Source organism: Macrotis lagotis, chromosome 7 (genome assembly GCF_037893015.1).
Source record: "Macrotis lagotis isolate mMagLag1 chromosome 7, bilby.v1.9.chrom.fasta, whole genome shotgun sequence".
NCBI lineage: Eukaryota > Metazoa > Chordata > Mammalia > Peramelemorphia > Peramelidae > Macrotis > Macrotis lagotis.
The window spans coordinates 197,479,531-197,497,966 of record NC_133664.1 but is presented as its reverse complement, the minus strand read 5'-3'; the positions used below and the strand labels follow the sequence as shown (position 1 = coordinate 197,497,966).

Below are 18,436 nucleotides of genomic sequence, written 5' to 3'. Positions count from 1 at the left end.
TGTATTTTTAAATGTATTAATTGATTTAATGTTCAGATGCATTAAACTGACCAGAACATCATCAGTAGTTCTGAGTTGCAATTTTTTTCCCTTTTCTTTCTCTCCTTCCAAGACAGTAAGTGCTTAATCTGATATAGGTTATACTTGTATAGACATGTAAAATATATTTCCTTATTAGTCATGTTGTGACAGAAGAATCAGAAGAAAAGGGAAGAATTCTTGAGAAAGATAGAATGTAAAACAAATTTTAAAAACTGAAAATCATATGCTTTAGACTGCATTAAGACTCCATACTTCTTTCTTTGGATGTGGATAGCATTTTCCATCATGAGTGTTTGGGAATTGTCTTTGATCACTGCATTGCTGAGAGAGTTAAGTTTATCATAGCTGATCATCGATCAGTATTGCTGTTAATTTATTCAATTTTCTCCTGGTTCTGCTCATTTCCCTCAGCATTCAGTTCATGTAAATCTTTCCAGGTTTTTCTGAACCTGCCTGCTCATGACTTCTTTTTGTTTTTGCTTGTTTGTCCTTCATTCTTATATAAATATTTTATTTGTTTCCCGATTATATACAAAAGTTGTTTCTACCATTCATTTTTTTGTAAGGATTTGAATTTTACAATCTCCCCCTTCCTTCCCTCCTCTCTCCTCTCAACAGAAGGCAGTCTTTACATTGTCTCCATGATCCACATTGATCAAAATTGAACATGTTGAGAGAAAAAAAACATCCTTGAGGAAGAAATAAGATATTAGAGATAGAAAAATTATGTAGTACATAAGACAACTTTTTTTAAAAGTTGAAAATAATCTTTGGTCTTTGTTTAAACTCCACAGTTCTTTCTCTGGATACATATGATATTCTCCATCACAGATGCCCTAAAATTGTCCCTGGTTGTTGTACTAATATAGTGAGCGAGTCCTTTAAGATTGATCATCACCAAAAGGGTAAATCACTTTATTCATAACAGCCCTGTTTGTGGTGGCAAAGAATTGGAAATCAAGTAAATGTCCTTCAATTGGGGAATGGCTTAGCAAACTGTGGTTATATGTATGTCATGGAACGCTATTGTTCTGTTAGAAACCAGGAGGGATGGGAATTCAGGGAAGCCTGCAGAGATTTGCATGAACTGATGTTGAGTGAGATGAGCAGAACCAGAAAAACACTGTTCTTCTGGTTCTGTTCATCTCACTCAGCATCAGTTCAATGCAAATTCTTCAGGTTTCTCTGAATTCCCATCCCTCCTGGTTTCTAATAGAACAATAGTGTTCCATAATGTACGTTATAGCACAATTTGTTCAACTATTCCCCAATTGATGGATAGCCCCTTGATTTCCAATTCTTTGCCATCACAACCACAGCTACAGCTGTTCATGATTTCTTACAGAACAATAGTATTTGACAGGAAAGTTTTAATACATAAGTAAATTGCTTGTAATCCTACCTTATGTCTTAACTTCTATCTTTAAGTCTTCATTTTTTTTAAAGTCTTTATTCTTTTTTTTTTTTTTTTTTTTTTTTGCGCTAGGCAACAGGGTTAAGTGGCTTGCCCAAGGCCACAGAGCTAGGTAATTATTGTCGGAGGTTGGATTTAAACTCAGGTACTCCTGATTCCAGGGCTGGTGCTGTATCCACTGCGCCACCTAGCCACCCCTGTTGATTCTTTTTTAAGGTTGCTATTAATTTCCCAGTACCTCATCTCATGGAATACTTTCTTATAATGAATAAGAATAGTTATCCAATGCAGTGATCACATCTGACAGTCTGTCCCTCTTTCTGAACATACAGCTCATTTCTTCTCATCATAGAGGATAGTATGCCTTCTCTTCAAAATTCTGGCGACAGTATGGCTTGGTCCATTATTAATTTATGCCCTGCTGTCATTCATTCATTTATTTGTGTGATTTTTATTGATGCTCTTTTTCAAAAACATCTATCACTTTTCCACTTTTCTCTAACTCCTCCCAGTGGAGGTCCCCTTTGTAACAAATAAGGTCAGTTAAGCAAAACAAATCTGTTACATTTCAGGTTATTATCATTTCCATTTTTTATACCTTTACCTTATTCTGCAATATTCGGTTTTGGGTCCATTAGTTCATTCCCTTGTATCTTAAAAAACAATCTCCTGCCTCATACAACCCTGAACCCTGATTTTTCTCTTTGTGTCCCCAGAACTCAATTCGTCACAATCTTTCTCTCAATAAATGTTTCCGGAAGGTGCCAAGACCGCGGGATGACCCTGGGAAGGTGAGTCGTTGTTAAAAACATTTGAGGATAGAGCAGCAAGAATTGGAGGATGGTTGGTAACCAAGGTCTTCTATATTTTAATGCCCTGTAAGTGGCAATAATTCTTATTATTCTTATATAATAATTCTTATCATATTCAACTTAGTGCCTTTATTTTTCTCAGTATGGGAACTGTTGAACCTATGAGGTCCCTCTGGAATTTGTGATTAAAGGCGGCTGGGAAATCCATTTCTTGAGATCTTTAAGAACAGAGTCAACTATTCTATTTGGTCAATCTTTTTGGATTGATTTAGCTTCAGTTTTTCTTGAGTACTGCCATTTAGAGGCCTTTTAAGGCCAATAATTCTGTCATTCTTTTTGAAATTTTGAAAACCTTCTGAAATAACTTTGTTTTATAGAAAGAAGAATACATTATTTATTCATTTTATAAATAGGGATTCTTGAGGCCCCAAGAATGGTAGGGATTTGCCTGAGATCACAAAGGGAGAAGAATTAGGTAAAAACTTTTTAGTCTTTTGTAGTATTTTCAACTTATTCTACCCCTAGTACTTTTACAAGTCCACATTGAACTTATAAATTGGACCACCTGAGTACAGCATAATTTCTTTCTTTCCTTTTTTTTTTATTTTTATTTTTTGCAAGGCAATGGGGTTAAGTGGTTTGCCCAAGGCCACACAGCTAGGTAATTATTAAGTGTCTGAGGCCAGATTTGAACTCAGGTACTCCTGACTCCAGGGCTGGTGCTCTGTCCACTGCGCCACCTAGCCACCCCTACAACATCCTTTCTATTTAATATGCTTAATGTTCCTGTTCAGGGTCTCCTTAAATGTTGAACAATACCTTGGAGAGATGCCTTGAAACTTTCTTTGGCTATTTGCTTCACCATTTGTATTCCTGACCTACTCCTTTGAAACTAATTTCCCTATCCAAAGCTAATAATTCTTTCATCTTTTGGTACAAAATATGCTTTCAGGGATCTTATTGGACAATTGACACCTGTCCTGACATCTCTCGTAAGAGGCGGCACCCTCCAGATGATGAAGTAAGTTCTAGCCCATTAATGCAAGACCATGGGTTGTCTCTTCAACTACTTCTCATCTTGTTTTTTACCTAAATTGAACAGAGATTGACTATAAATAGACAGTGAAATCAAAGGTATTGGGGACACATTTTTCTTTCACTTTTCTAATAATTTCCCAACTTCTTATTCACTGGGTACCAACAAATAGTTGTCCCAGGACTCCCCAGAACAGGAAGCAAGTAAGAGCCCACGAGGAGGTGTCCCAGGGAGTGGAGAAGCTTCCCTGTCTCCTGAAGGAAATTCTCAGATGCCCCTGCAGAGCACCACACCCATCAGCAACTTCAATCAGGTGGGTTGGAGAGAAGGGGATAGAGTAGAATTACAAGGGAGCATGAGTAATTGAAGCAGGCAGAGAGATTAAGAAAAAGAGAAAAATAAAAGTGATGGAAAAGGAAGGAAAGGAGAAAGGAGAAGAAAAAGGATGTGAAATGATGAAAGGAATGTGGTAGTTGCATAACAGAGAGGAAGACAGAAAAATTTGTGAGAAAGAAAGAGAAATTTAGGAGCACAATAAGAGAGGTTTATACTTTGGAGGACTTAAAGTCCCAGTGGGGTATCTCCAAAACCCCCCAAAGTCTTGGAAGTGCAGTAGATCAATCATAGGCTGAGGAAATGCACAAACAAAAGAAAAAGAAGAATCTGACTATAGAAAATTACTTCAGTCCCATGGAAGATTCAGAAGATGACAAAATCGAAGCTTCTGTATCCAAAACCTCCAAGAGAAATAGAAAATGGGCTCAGGGATGAGCTCAAAAAAGACTTTGAAAAGCAATTAAGGGAGGTGGAGGAAAAATTGGGAGGAGAAATGAGAGCGATGCAGAAAAATCATGAAAACCAAATCAACAGTTTGGTGACAGAAATACAAAAAAATACTGAAGAAAATAATATGTTAAAAACCAGTTTAGGTCAAATGGAAAAAGCACACAAAAAGGGCAAATGCGGAGAAGAATGCCTTAAAAAGCAGAACTGACCAGCTGGAAAAGGAGATTAAAAAACTCTCTGAAGACAATAACTCCTTCAAATGTAGAATGGAACTAAAGGAAGCTGATGACTTTGTGAGAAATCAGGAAGAAATAAAACTTCCAAAAAACCCCCAAATTAGAAGAAAATGTGAAATACCTCATTAGAAAAAAACAACTGACCTCAAAAACCAGATCCAGGAGAGAGAATTTAAATTTATTGGGCCTGAAAGTCACAACCAGGCCGAGACTTCATTTTTCAAGAAATAATACAGCAAAATTTCCCTGAGATCCTAGAAACAGAAGATAAAAATAGAAATTGAGGGAATTTATCAATCCTGAAAGAGATCCCAAAAGAAAAACTTCCAAGAATATTATAGCCAAATTCCAAACTCCCATGTCAAAGTGAAAGTACTAAAAGCTGTCAGAAACAAGCATTTCAACAATTGTGGTGCTATAGTCAGGATTACACAGGATCTGGCAATGTCTACATTAAGGGTTCGTAGGGCTTGGAATATGATATTCTGGACGAAAAAATATCTTGGTTTACAACTGAGAATCAACTTTCCAGCAAAACTGAACATCCTCTTTCTGGGGAAATGATGAACTTTCAATGAAACAGGGTCTTTCACACGCTGAACAGAAAGTTTGATCTCCATGTACAGGAATCAGGTGAAGCATAGAGGGGGTGGATGAGAAGGATTAACTATGAGGAACTTAATGATGTCGACCTGTTTGTATTCCTGCATGGGAAGAAGATATTGATAACTCATATGAACCTTCTCATTCATAAGAGCAGTTAGAAGGAGCATATATAGACAAGGCACAGGAGGGAGCTGAATAAAATGGTATAATATAGGGAAAAGATGGAGTCAATGGGTGATAAAGAAAAGTCCTGGGAGGAAGAGAAAGGCAAGGAAGAAGGAGCTAAGGCATTTCACATAAGAGTCAAGAAAAAGCTTTTTAAATGGAGTGGAATGGGGGGAAGGCAAAGGGGAATGAGTGAACCTTCATTCTCATTAGAAATGGCTGAGAGAGGAAATAACAAACCCACTTAATGGGGTATAGAAATCTATCTTACCCTAAAGAAAAATGAGAAGAAAGGGATGGGATAAGGGGAAAATGGGGGGAAGGAAAGGAGAATAGGTAACAGAGGGAAGATCGGGGGAGGGATACTCAGATACAACACACTTTTGGACAGGGCCAGGATGAAAGGAGAGAATAGAATAAATCAGAGTGGGGAGGAATAGAGTGGAGGGAAAATATTGAAGCAACTTCTCTGATGGACTTATGATAAAGAAGGTAACTTGTCCTAGAGGCAGAGCCATTGGAATCTGAACACAGACTGAAGTACATTTTTTTTTATTTCTCACTATTCTTGAGATTTCTTATCTTCTTGGGGGGGGGGTTATGGTTACTGTCATAACAAAATTATTGTAATAATATAAAATAAATCAAGAAAAAATCTAAAAAAAGTAAAAAGATCTGGGAGTTTTAGTGGATTGCAACTTCAATAAAAGAGTCATTTGTGCTGTGGCAACTTAAAAAATTTTTAAAAAAGTAAAAAAAAGGGTCATAAAGGAAATAGAGTGAGGAAGGAGAGGACACAGAAAGAGGAAAAATAAGAGGAATAACCAAGGAAGAGAAAGGCTAGAGAGGACAAGTGGGTCCTCTCAGGTAATTGACTGAGAAAGATTACACTAGTTTTTCAGCTAGGGCACTGACTCTGGTTGCAGGGTTCAGGACCCGTGGATGGTGCAGTGGTTGCAGCTGGTGGTCCGGGACGAGATGGGGCTGATGGGCCACCTCCATTGTATAATACCAATCATGACTTCAAATTTTCCTACTCGGAGATAAACTTTCAGGATCTGAGCTGGTCCTTTCGAAATCTCTACAAGTCCATGCTAGAGAAATCTTCCTCTTCCTCTTCCCCACATGGTGAGTCTCTGGTTGGGGAGGGGGAGGTTCATCATGGATTCTGTTCTTCCGTTGGGAAGAAAGAATGTCTCTTCTTTGCTTTTGGAGCAGGTGGGAAACTTATCAGAGGGGCTAAATACTTTGAAGATGTTTGGAACAAGATTCTGTCTTATTTTTAATGACAAACTTGCTTTAAAACTTGTTTTTCTAGTGAAATATTTTTTAGGGTTTTTATTTTTGCAAGGCAATGTGGTTAAGTGGCTTGCCCAAGGCCACACAGCTAGGTAATTTGTTTTTTAAGATTTTATTTATTTTGAGTTTTACAATTTCCCCCCTAATCTTACTTCCCTCCCCCCACCCCCTCACAGAAGACAATTTGCCCATCTTTACATTGTTTCAATGGTATATGCATTGATCCAAATTGAATGTGATGAAAGAGAAGTCATATCCTTAAGGAAGAAACATAAAGTATAAAAATAGGAAGATCAGACAGTAAGATATCAGGGTTTTTTTTTTTCCCTAAGTTAAAGGTAATAGTCTTTGGTCTTTGTTCAAACTTCACAGTTCTTTCTCTGGATACAGATGGTATTCTCAATTGCATACAGCCCCAAATTGTCCCTGATTGTTGCACTGATGAGCAAGACCATCAAGGTTGATCATAATCCCCATGTTGCTGTTAGAGTGTACAGTGTTTGTCTGGTTCTGCTCATCTTGTTCAGCATCAATTCATGCAAATCCCTCCAGGCTTCCCTGAATTCCTTTCTAATAGAATAATAGTGTTCCATGGCATACATATAGCACAGTTTGCTAAGCCAGTCCCCAATTGAAGGACATAGACTTAATTTCCAGTTCTTTGCCACCACAAACAGGACTGCTATGAATATTTTTTGTACAAGTGTTTTTACCCTTTTTCATCATCTCTTCAGGGTATAGACCCAGTAGTGGTATTGCTGGATCAAAGGGTATGCATATTTTTGTTGCCCACTGGGCATAATTCCAGACTGCTCTCCAGAAAGGTTGGATGAGTTCACATCATTAGTGTCCCAGATTTCCCACAACCCTTCCAACAATGATCATTTTCTTTCTGGTCATATTGGCCAGTCTGAGAGGTGTGAGGTGGTTCCTCAGAGATGCTTTCATTTGCATTTCTCTAATAAGTAATGATTTAGAACAAGTTTTCATATGACAGTGGATCGCTTTGATCTCCTCATCTGTAAATTGCCTTTGCATATCCTTTGACTATTTGTCAGTTGGTGAATGGCTTGTTTTTTAAAAATTTGACTTAGTTCTCTGTATATTTTAGAATTGAATCTTTTGTCAGAAATACTAGTTGTAAAGATTGTTTCCCAGTTTACTACATTTCTTTTGATCTTGGTTACAGTGGTTTTGTCTGAGCAAAAGCTTTTTAATTTAATGTAATCAAAATCATCTAGTTTGTTTTTAGTGATGTTCTCCATTTCTTCCTTAGTAATAAACTGCTTCCCTTTCCGTATGTCTGACAGGTAAACTAATCCTTGATCTTCTAGTCGGCTTATAATATATATTTTTTTTATGTCTAAATTCTGTATCCATTTTGATCTTATTTTGGTATAGGGTGTGACGTGTTAGTCAAATCTAAGTTTCTTCCATACTAACTTCCAATTTTCCCAGAAGTTTTTATCGAAGAGAGTTTTTTATTTTGGCTTTTTTTTTACTTTTTTTTGTTTGTAAGGCAAGTGGGGTTAAGTGGCTTGCCCGAGGCCACACAGGTAGGTAATTATTAAATGTCTGAAACCCGATTTGAACCCAGGTACTCCTGACTCCAGGGCCGGCGCTTTATCCACTGCGCCACCTAGCTGCCCCTTTCAAAGAGAGTTTTTATCCCAATAGCTGTACTCTTTGGGTTTATCAAACAGCAGATTACTATAATCATTTCCTGTTATCTCTTTTGCACCTAGTCTGTTCCACTGGTCTACCACTCTATTTCTTAGCCAATACCAGATAGTTTTGACGACTGATGCTTTATAATATAATTTTAGACTTGGTAGGGCTAAGCCTTTTCCTTTTGCACTTTTCTCCATTGAATCCCTGGAAATTCTTGACTTTTAATTTCTCCATATGAATTTACTTACCACTTTTTCTAAGTCATTAAAGTAATTTTTTGGAATTTTGATTGTTAGGGCACTAAACAGGTAGTTTAGTTTTGGTGGAATTATCATTTTTATTATATTAGCTCTAGCTATCCATAAGTAGTTGATGTTTGCCCAGTTATTTAAATCTGATTTTATTTGTGTGAGAAGTGGGAATTGTTTTCAAAAAGTTTCTGAGTCTGCCTTGGCAGGTAGACTCCCAGGTATTTCATATTGTCTTAGGTTACTTTGAATGGGATTTCTCTTTCTAGCTTTTCCTGCTGTATCTTGCTAGTCAGATATAGAAAAGTTGAGGATTTTTGAGGGTTTATTTTATATCCTGAAACTCTGCTAAAGTTGTTAATTGTTTCCAGTAGTTTTTTGGATGATTTCTTGGGATTCTTTAGGGATACCATCATGTCATCTCCAAAGAGTGAGAGTTTTGTCTCCTCTTTCCCAATTCTAATTCCTTCAGTTTCTTTTTCTTCTCTTATTGCTGAAGCTAACATTTCTTTTTTTACATAGATATTACTTTATTGAAAACTTTGACTATTTAAATATTTTTAATTTTATAAAATTTTTTATATCCTATTTTTGTACAAATGATGTTTTTTATACATTATTAAAATATTCTTGTTTAAGAGTGAACAAAGGGCGGCTAGGTGGCATAGTGGATAAAGCGCCGGCCCTGGAGTCAGGAGTACCTGGGTTCAAGTCTGGTCTCAGACACTTAATAATTACCTAGCTGTGTGGCCTCGGGCAAGCCACTTAACCCCACTGCCTTGCAAAAACAAAAACAAAAAAAAAAGTGAACTTAATACCCCCCCCAAAAAAATATAGACCCTCATGAGCAATAAAGTAAAGGAAAGAGGAAAAAATTAAAATCAAAAAATAAAAACGGGGCAGCTACTTGGCACAGTAGATGGAGCACTGGCCCTGGCATCAGGAGCACCCGAGCCCAAATCCGGCCCCAGACACCCAACAGTTACCCAGCTGTGACCCTGGGCAAGGCACTCCAACCTCATTGCCCTGCAAAAAAACCCCAAAACCCCAAAATAAAATAAAATGATAATAATAATAAAAATAGTAGTAGCGGCCAGCTGGCACAGTGGACAGAGCACCAGCTCCAGTCAGGAGCACCCAGGTCCAAATATGGCCTCAGACACCTAACAATTACCCAGCTGCGTGACCCTGGGCAAGCCACCCAACCCCACCCACCCTGCAACCCCCAAACAACAACAACAACAACAACAACAATAATAATAAATTACAATAATAATGTGTGAAGGTAACATTTCTAATATAATATTGAATAGTAGTAATATAATAATAATCTATCACCAGATAATGGGCATCCTTGTTTTACCCTTGATCTTATTGGGAATGCCTCTAGCCTATCTCTGTTGAATATAATGCTTATTGATGGTTTTTATATTGATACTGCTTATTCTTCTAAGGAACAGTCCATTCATTCCTGCACTCTAGTGTTTTTAGTAGGAATGGGTGCTGTATTTTGCTCAAAGCTTTTTCAGTATCTTTTGATATAATCATATGATTTCTGATAGGTTTGTTGTTGATATAATTAGTTATACTAACAGTTTTCCTAATATTGAACCAACCCTGCATTCGTGGGATGAATCCTATTTGGTCAAAATGTATTATCCTACTGATAACTTGTTGTAATTGTTTTGCTAAGATTTTTATTTAATATTTTTGCAGCTATATTCATCAGGGAGATAGGCCCATAATTTTCTTTCTCTATTTTAATTCTTCTTGGTTTAGGTAACAGCATCATATTTGTTTCATAGAAAGAGTTAGGCAGAGTTCCATCTTCCTCTTTTTTCCAAAGAGTTTATATAGAATTGGAACCAATTGTTCCTTAAATGTTTGGTAGAATTCACTTGTGAATCCATCAGGCCCTGGAGATTTTTTCTTAGGGAGTTCAGTGATGGCTTGTTGAATTTCTTTTTCTGAGATAGGGTTGTTTAGATATTTAATCTCCTTTTCATTTAATCTGGTCAATTTATATTTTTGTAAATATTTGTCCATATCACTTAAGATTCTCAAATTTATTGGAATAATAGAGTTGGGCAAAATAATTCTGAATTATTTATTACTTTAATTTTCTCCTCATTAGTGGTGAGTTCACCTTTTTCATTTATGACACTAGAAATTTGGTTTTCTTTCTTTTTTCAATCAAATTGACCAGAGGTTTATCAAGTTTATTGTTTTTTTATAAGACCAATTCTTGGTTTTATTTATTCAATAGTTTTTTGCTTTTGATTTTATTAATTTCTCCTTTAATTTTTACAATTTCTAATTTGGTATTTAATTGGGAGTTTTTAATTAGTTCTTTCTCTATTTTTTAGTTGCATATTTAGTTCATTGATTTCCTCTTTCTCTAATTTATTCATGTATAAGCATTTAAAGATATAATACATCTCCTGACCAGCTAGGTAATTATTAAGTGTCTGAGGCCGGATTTGAACTCAGGTACTCTTGACTCCATGGTCAGTGCTCTATCCACTGTGCCACGCCCCCTTGTAAAAAAAAAGTAAAACAAAACCCAAACATTTAACCAAAGCTGACTTAACCAACTTCCAAATCTGAAAATTTACATGGTCCTACATCTGTGTAGTCCACCTTTACTGATTTTTACCATGTCATTGTTCATATAGAAATTGATCTTATTCTCAATCAGATTGAATAACTCTTCTCACCTTTTTCTTATGGCATGATAGTATTTCATTCCATTTATATTTAATAATTTGTTTAGTTATTCCCCTAATATTTGGGGCAGGTGGGACCTTTTCCTTTTTTAATTGTAATATCTCTGGGTCCTAGAGTATGTTTAGTTTTTTAATTTTTCGAGCACATGTTCAAATGACTAGATCAGTTTGCAGCTCCACCCACAGTGCATTAAAAACAATGCACCACTCTACTGAGAATTCCTTTTCAGTTTTTCAAGACTGAGATTATTCAGTTCATGAATACTGACGACTGATGATATGGGGATATTATCCTTGAATATTGAGTTGGAGGTGAGCATAATCTGGTCAGAGGATGACTCCTGCCAGTCATTTAGGAGACAACCACTAGAGGACAGTGTTGTCACTGTTTAGTATGGCACTATCTTCCCAAACTCTGACATTTTTGGTAATAGTTTAAATTTTGAATAAAGGGATTTTGAGGCATCTTTGGATTTACATATAATTCTCTATACATTTCCTTTTTTATAGGAGGGACTTGGAGGTGAAATTAAGCCACTCAATCAAAGTTAGTAAGCCTCTATTATACCTGCTAGACACTTGCTAAGTCTTGGGGATACAAAGAAAAGCAAAACATACATGGTCCCCTCCTCCAAGGAGTCCCAATGTAATGGATAAGAGAAATGCAAATAACTATGTATATACAAGCTATATTCAGAATAAATTTGAGATAATCAGTAGAAGGAAGGCACTAGAATTAAGAAGGAGAGTGAAAGTCTTCCTGAAGAAGGTAGGATTTAGCTTGGTAGTAGACAGCCAGGGAAGAGAGGAGCAAAGATGAGATGGGAGAGCATTCCAGATCCAGGAGACTATTAGAGACAGTGCCTGGAGCTAAAAGATGGAATGATCCATTTGAGAAGCATCAAGGAGGTCTGTGTTACCTCCTTAATTGTGAAAGGTGTAAAAATATTGGAACATTAGCTGGGAGCTAGTTATAAAGAGCTCTGAACATCAGAGAATTATTTATGTGAGCCTGGAGGTGATAGAGAACCACTGTAGTTTATTGAGTAGAGGCCTGGTGGCTTGGTTTGACCTGTGTTGCAGGACTGAAGGAAGAGTTTTGTGGTAGGCAGACACTGTATACCAGGCTATTGGACAGTCCAGCCATGAGGTGATGGCAGTGTCAGATGAGAGAAGGGGACATGTGATGTCAGAGATGTCGCAAAAGTGAAATTGATAAACCTTGGCATTAGATTGGATATAGGGGGTGGTGGATGGGACATGAAAGTAAGGAGTCAAAGATGATTCCTACATTTTGAGTCTGGGGACTGGAGGTTAGTGCTATCCTGAACAGTAATGGGATATTTGGAAGGGGGTAGAATTTAGGGGAAAAGATAATGAATTCATTTTGGGGAATGTGGAAGTTAAGATATCTATAAGATGGGGCGGCTAAGTGGCGCAGTAGATAAGAGTACCGGCCCTAGTGCAGGAGTACCTGAGTTCAAATCCAGCCTCAGTCACTTAATAATTACCTAGCTGTGTGGCCTTGGGCAAGCCACTTAACCCCATTTGCCTTGCAAAAACTTAAAAAAAAGATATCTATAAGACAATTTTTTACCAGATTGCTGCCATGGGAAGGTGGTGGGGAGGGAAGGAAAAGTGGTAGAAAAATGTGGAGCTCATAAAATTACAGATGGATGAATGTTGAAAATATCTCATGCATGTAATTGGAAAAAAATAAAAGTGCAAAAAAAATATGTCTAAAGGACATCTAATTCCAGATTTTTGAGAGGCAGTTGGAGGTATTAGGGCAGACAGCTTAGGGTTACATATGTGGATTTTGAGAGTCATCAGTATAAAGTTGACAATTGAATTTATAGGAGCTGATGATGTCCCCAGGTAAAATTGTATAGAGAGAGAAAAGAGAAACTCAAAATAGTCATACCATGATAAGTGAGAGTAAACCTGGATGAAAATCCAGCAAAGGAGACTGTTGTAAGCAGACAGATAGGTAAGAAGAGAATAGAAGAGAGAAGTGTCATGAAAGCCTAAGGAGGAGAGAAGTCAAGAAGGGTAAGGACTGAGAAAATACCATTGAATTTGTCAATTAAGAGATCATTGGTAACTTTGGAGAGGCAGTTTGAGTTGAATGATGATGTCAAGAAGCTGACTGAAGAAAGTGGGAGAAGAGCAAGTGGAGATATCTTTTGTAGATGGCCTTCTAAAGAATGAGTGTTTTCATATCTATGGGTATGACATCATCTGTTTAAGAAATTTTAATTTCTGTTTGCTATGCCCCTCCTTGTTATCCTATTACCTCTTTTTTTTTAAGAAAGGAAGTTCCTTTAGAGGAGGGACTTTTAAATTTTTGTCTTTGTATCACAAGCATCTCTTACAGTGGGTTGACTTTGGCTGTGACCACATTGGCCATGCACCTCAACCCAAATCTGAACTCTAACTTGCACCTCACGAGGTTACAAGATCTCTAATTGGCTACTAGCTAGCTATCCTGGGTGATCCTTTCCCTTCTTCCTTTGGGGTTTCCATAGGGATCTCCCATCCAAATCTCAGACAATCTTGCTTGGGTAGCCTGAGTCATTTATTTTTCCTACTCTGCAGGTTTCTCAACTCTCCTGGGTGATATGCAGCCTTCCAATCACAACTACTACATGTACCAGCAACCACCCCAGCCACCCCAGCAGCAGCAACCACCCCAACAGTCTCAGCAGCAACCACCAGCACAAGGCCCTTCTTCTGTAGGGGGTACCCCTTCACTGCATACTCCTAGCCCAGAGGGCTGCCCCCCACAGGGAGGCAAGCAGCCTGGGGCTGACAGCTATGGGACACCCTCTGTGATGGCCATGCATCCACCCCCACTGCAGCATGTGGGCTATCATCCCCATCAGCATCATCCCCACCCGCATCCATCCCAGCAGCCGCCTCCACCACCCCAGCAGCAGTCACAATCCCAGGCTTCTATCAACAATTCTGGTTTTGGTGAGTAAGAACAGTGGGGAAAACCCAAGAGGAAAAGGAGGTTGGGTAAAGGTGTGTTCAAGTGACTTGATCTTTGGTACACCTAATCTCTGGCACTAGGAGCAGCTGATTGCCTTAGGGCAACTCAACCTCTGAAGTTACTTATCTGTAAAAAGGAACTAATGATACCTTACCAGATATGCTTCACTGAGCTGTTAGAGTCAAATAAGATATTGTATGCAGATCACTTCATAAACTTTTTAAAGTCAATATAAATAAGCTGTTATTATTTGTTAGAAAATTGAACCTGGATCTTTTAAAGTTGTGATATGGCTCTCTTTAGCATTCTGGTGAAGCCTATGAGACTCCTAAGAATAATTTTATTCATTTTGTCTTTAATTCATAATGATTTTATATATATATTTATAATAAATTATTTATTGCAGTTAATAATAAAATTGTATTTCCTTTGCAGATTAGTGAAAATAAAGATATATTAGTTAATAGAGCCTCTGAAATCTACCCAAAGACCCCTTCAGAGGGACTTGTTAACCAAAGGTTAAGAATCAGGTTATAAGGGTTTTTCTACACTTTTCTGTGCCAATCAAATCCAATATGCTGTGAGATCCTGTCTGATAGAGGGAAAGATAATATTTAGAGTTCCTTATTCAGTATTGTAGAACTCTTCTGATTTCAGACTAAATGGTGCTGAAAGCCTCTTCTTAAAGATTTCCAGGGAAAGAGATTTCATTTATAATATGCTGAATAACCTGTAAGTGACCCTGGATCATGATCATAGAATCATGATCATAGTAATTAGTCCCCTTGAAAATATATGCTGTCCCACATCTGACTTCATTTTGCCCATTGTTCCTTCTCTCCCCAGCATTTCCCCCTGACTGGTGCTCCAACATTGACTCCCTGAAGGAAAGCTTCAAGATGGTTAATCGGCTTAACTGGTCCAGCATTGAGCAGTCCCATTTTTCAGGTTAGTGGCCACAGGGAGAAACCTGAGGAAAGAAGATACCATCATCCTTCCATTCCTTTTAGTTTGAAACCTCAGAGTCCTCATCATTTACCCAGAATATTGAATCAGTTTCCAAATCTTGCCATTTCTGCTTCTACCATATCTCTTGCATTCATTTCCTTTTCTTTCTCCTCAAAGACACCATTCTAGTTCATTAACTCTCCTGGACTGTTACACTCAGAATCAACAGTCTCTTTCAAGACTCAAGTACCATTTTGCTATTTTCTCTTTCCTCTGCTTGCTAATTCTTTCCCCTCCCGCCCTCCAAAAAACAAAATCCCAAAATCCTTGTATCATTTTATCAATTCTGTGGACATTCAAGCTACTGCAGTTTCAGTGGTCTTCTAATCCAATCTTCTCATTTTACTGTTAAGCTAAGTAAAGCCCAGAGAAGCAAGAGTCCCAGATCTAGATAGTAGAATGTGTAATCATCCTGGAAAGAGAGGCTGGCACTAGTTTATGAAAGGTTTTAAAAAGGTAAACAAACCTGCAATGGAGAATGCCATCTGTATACAAAGAAAGAATTGTGTAGTTTAAACAAAGACGAAAGACTATTATCTTTAACTTTAAAAAATATCTTATGTATTATGTAATTTTACTATCTCTTATATTTTATTTTTTCCTTAAGGATAGGATTTTTCTCTCAACACATTTAATTTTGATCAATATATAGCATGGAAACAATATAAAGACTGCCTTCGGCAAGGGAGGGTGGGGGAAGGAAGGGAGATTGGGAAAAATTGTAAAATTCAAAAAAATTTAAGAAAAACTGAAAAAAAAAATAAACAAAGGAGTTGTTATTTTATCCTAGGAATAGGGAGCCACTAGAGCTTTTGAAGCCAAGGGAGTACCATAGTATAATTCACATAATAGACTCTTAATGTCTGCTGATTGATTGTAGTTATTATAACATTAAAGAAATTTATCATTATCCCTGGTATTTGGTATAACAGAAATGGTCAGACTCTTTCTGACCAGAAATCAGAGGATCTGGGTCCTAGTTTTGGATTCATCTTTGACTAAATGGATTGTCGATCATGGACAAGTATCTTAACTATTTCAGGTTTATGTTTTCTGATCTATAAAAGGTGAGAGTTGGACAAAGTAACTTCCAGGGTCTCCTCTAGTTCTGGAGTTATGATTCTCTGTTCTTTTGACTCTCTGGACCTCATTTTCTTACCCTGGTAATTACAATAATAGTAGGTATCTTGTCTCACCTCACAGTATTGTTGTGAGGCTTGAGTGAGATCATGAATATGAATGCAATGCAATATGTCATTATTACTGTTTACTTTGTAGTGATGATGAGCATTAATATTGTACATTCATTTAGTGTTTTACCTGTGGTGTAAAGAGAAAAAACAATGAGAGGAAATCATTATAGAAATGTACCTGGGGTTGAAGAAAGGCTATGTCAGGTACTAGGGGGTCTGTAAAACAGAAATCATAGGTAGGGCAGGGGTTATCTTTGAGAGTCAGAGATCATACTCTTGCCTTGTTTTGCAGAACTAATGGAGAGCCTCCGGCAGGCAGAAAGAAAAAACTGGAGCTTGGACCAGCACCACATTGCCAATCTCTGTGACTCTCTCAACCAATTCCTTACCCAGACTGGTCAGCTGCCCCACCCAGGAGGCCCCCACCAGCCACCTCCCCCCACTAGAATTGCTGACACCTGTGCCCTGACCAGTGGCAAGCAGGAGTCCACAATAAACCAAGGTAATGGGCAGAACCAGAACCCCAGGGACAGGTGGAGGCTGGGTAGCTGAGCAAGGTGGGGATTGGGGAGGTAGACATCTGGGTCGGAGTAGTGAAAAAGGAGAGAAGGGCTCCTTGACCTCTTGGTGCCCAGACACTTGAGCCTGGAGATGCCTTTGGGGAAGATAAACAGAGAATTCCCACTTGTCTGGTAGAAAGGCTGGATTTGGAATCACCACCTTTGTACTTAGAGTCTGGAACTGTTTCTTTCTACTTGTGTAACCTTGGAAAATCATTTCTTCTCCCCAGGCTTCATTTCCTTTGTATGATGAGGGTACTGAATCCATGACCTCTGAGATCCCTTCCATCTATAAATCTATAAACCTCTGCTCTAAAAGGCCTCCTAATTTGCAGAACAAAAATATTGGGAACAGAAAAGGAGATGGCTCAAGGCTCACTCCCATTTTTTTTTCACTTTTCAGTCTTCACAACCTGGTTTTTTGTTTCCTTTTCCTCAAAGGGATTCAAATGGCTTGGCAGCCCCAAGTAATTCATGATTCTTAACTGAAGGAAACAAGGCAATGAATCTTCATAGTATTCTTATGTGTAGCTTTCTCTTAATGTCTTCAATGCTTCATAATCCTGTTTTAAGTCTCCTTTTAGGGCTGCCAGCTTTTGCAGAAACTGCCTGCGCCAGTCTCTGCAGAGGCTTGTGTACTTCACCCAGGTTGTTTATCTGCCTTGCTGCTGTATGGTCATGTCCCACCCCCTTTACCCCCTTTTTTCCTTTTTTATCATTTTTTTTTATCATTGTTTCTGCAAAGAATCTTTCATTTGGTTCCTCCACAGCTCTGTTGTTCACCCAGAAACTCCTTGGTCAAAACACCTTTTCCCTAGTCTTAATTTCCTTTAGAATTATTTTTTTTATTATGTTATGTTATGCTAGTTATCAGTATTCTCTTTTTTGTAAGTTTTTGAGAATCACATTTTTCTATCACCTTTATCTTCCCCCTCCCCATGGCAGTGAGTAATCTGATATAGATTGTATGTGTTCAGTTTTATTTAACATATTTCTACATTAGTTATGAAAGAAGAATTAGAACTAAAGTGGGGAGGGGCAGCTAGGTGGCGCAGTGGATAAAGCATTGGCCCTGGAGTCAGGAGTACCTGGGTTCAAATCTGGTCTCAAACACTTAATGTGTGTGGCCTTGGGCAAGCTACTTTAACCCCAGTTGCCTTGCAAAAACCTAAAAAAGAAAGAAAAAAAAAGAATGTAAGCTCCTTTAGGGTAGGGACTGGTCACTCTTTTGTACTTGTAGCTAGAGTCCAGTATACAGTAAGTGCTTAATAAGTGTTTTTTTTTTCATTTATTCAAAAAAGAGAATTATTTTGGGAGGTTATCATGGCAGCATCTGAGCTGTGGGGTCAGGTCTCAATATGATGTTATTTTTTCTCTTTCAGTGAACTCTTATGGACACCCTCAAGCACCCCACCTCTACTCTGGCCCATCACCCATGTACCCAATCCCCACCCAGGACTCTCCAGGATATAGCCGTCCAGGTAAGTTGCTGTTAGCCCAAGGGGAATCTCATTCTTTGGCTGGTGTCTTCCTTTACTTCTCTATGCTCCCCCCCCTCCCCCCCCGTGACTTTTTCTAATAGTCTTCAGAGGGTCTTTCAGCACTACCTGCTATGGGATAGGAGAGGTTTGTAATATTG

The 18,436-nt window shown here is 38.0% G+C and overlaps 1 protein-coding gene across 6 annotated transcripts in view; it reads left to right on the top strand.

Annotated features, from left to right (window-relative positions):
* Positions 1–18,436, top strand: part of FOXJ2 (forkhead box J2) — a 287,675-nt gene that overhangs the window by 260,626 nt on the left and 8,613 nt on the right. For all 6 annotated transcript variants that reach the window (XM_074194385.1, XM_074194386.1, XM_074194384.1 and 3 more), the window contains 8 exons: positions 2,173–2,247; positions 3,221–3,289; positions 3,477–3,617; positions 6,024–6,225; positions 13,640–14,017; positions 14,883–14,984; positions 16,530–16,739; positions 18,180–18,278. In XM_074194385.1, the coding sequence (XP_074050486.1) occupies positions 2,173–2,247; positions 3,221–3,289; positions 3,477–3,617; positions 6,024–6,225; positions 13,640–14,017; positions 14,883–14,984; positions 16,530–16,739; positions 18,180–18,278 (1,276 nt within the window). The remainder of the gene's footprint in view (positions 1–2,172; positions 2,248–3,220; positions 3,290–3,476; positions 3,618–6,023; positions 6,226–13,639; positions 14,018–14,882; positions 14,985–16,529; positions 16,740–18,179; positions 18,279–18,436) is intronic.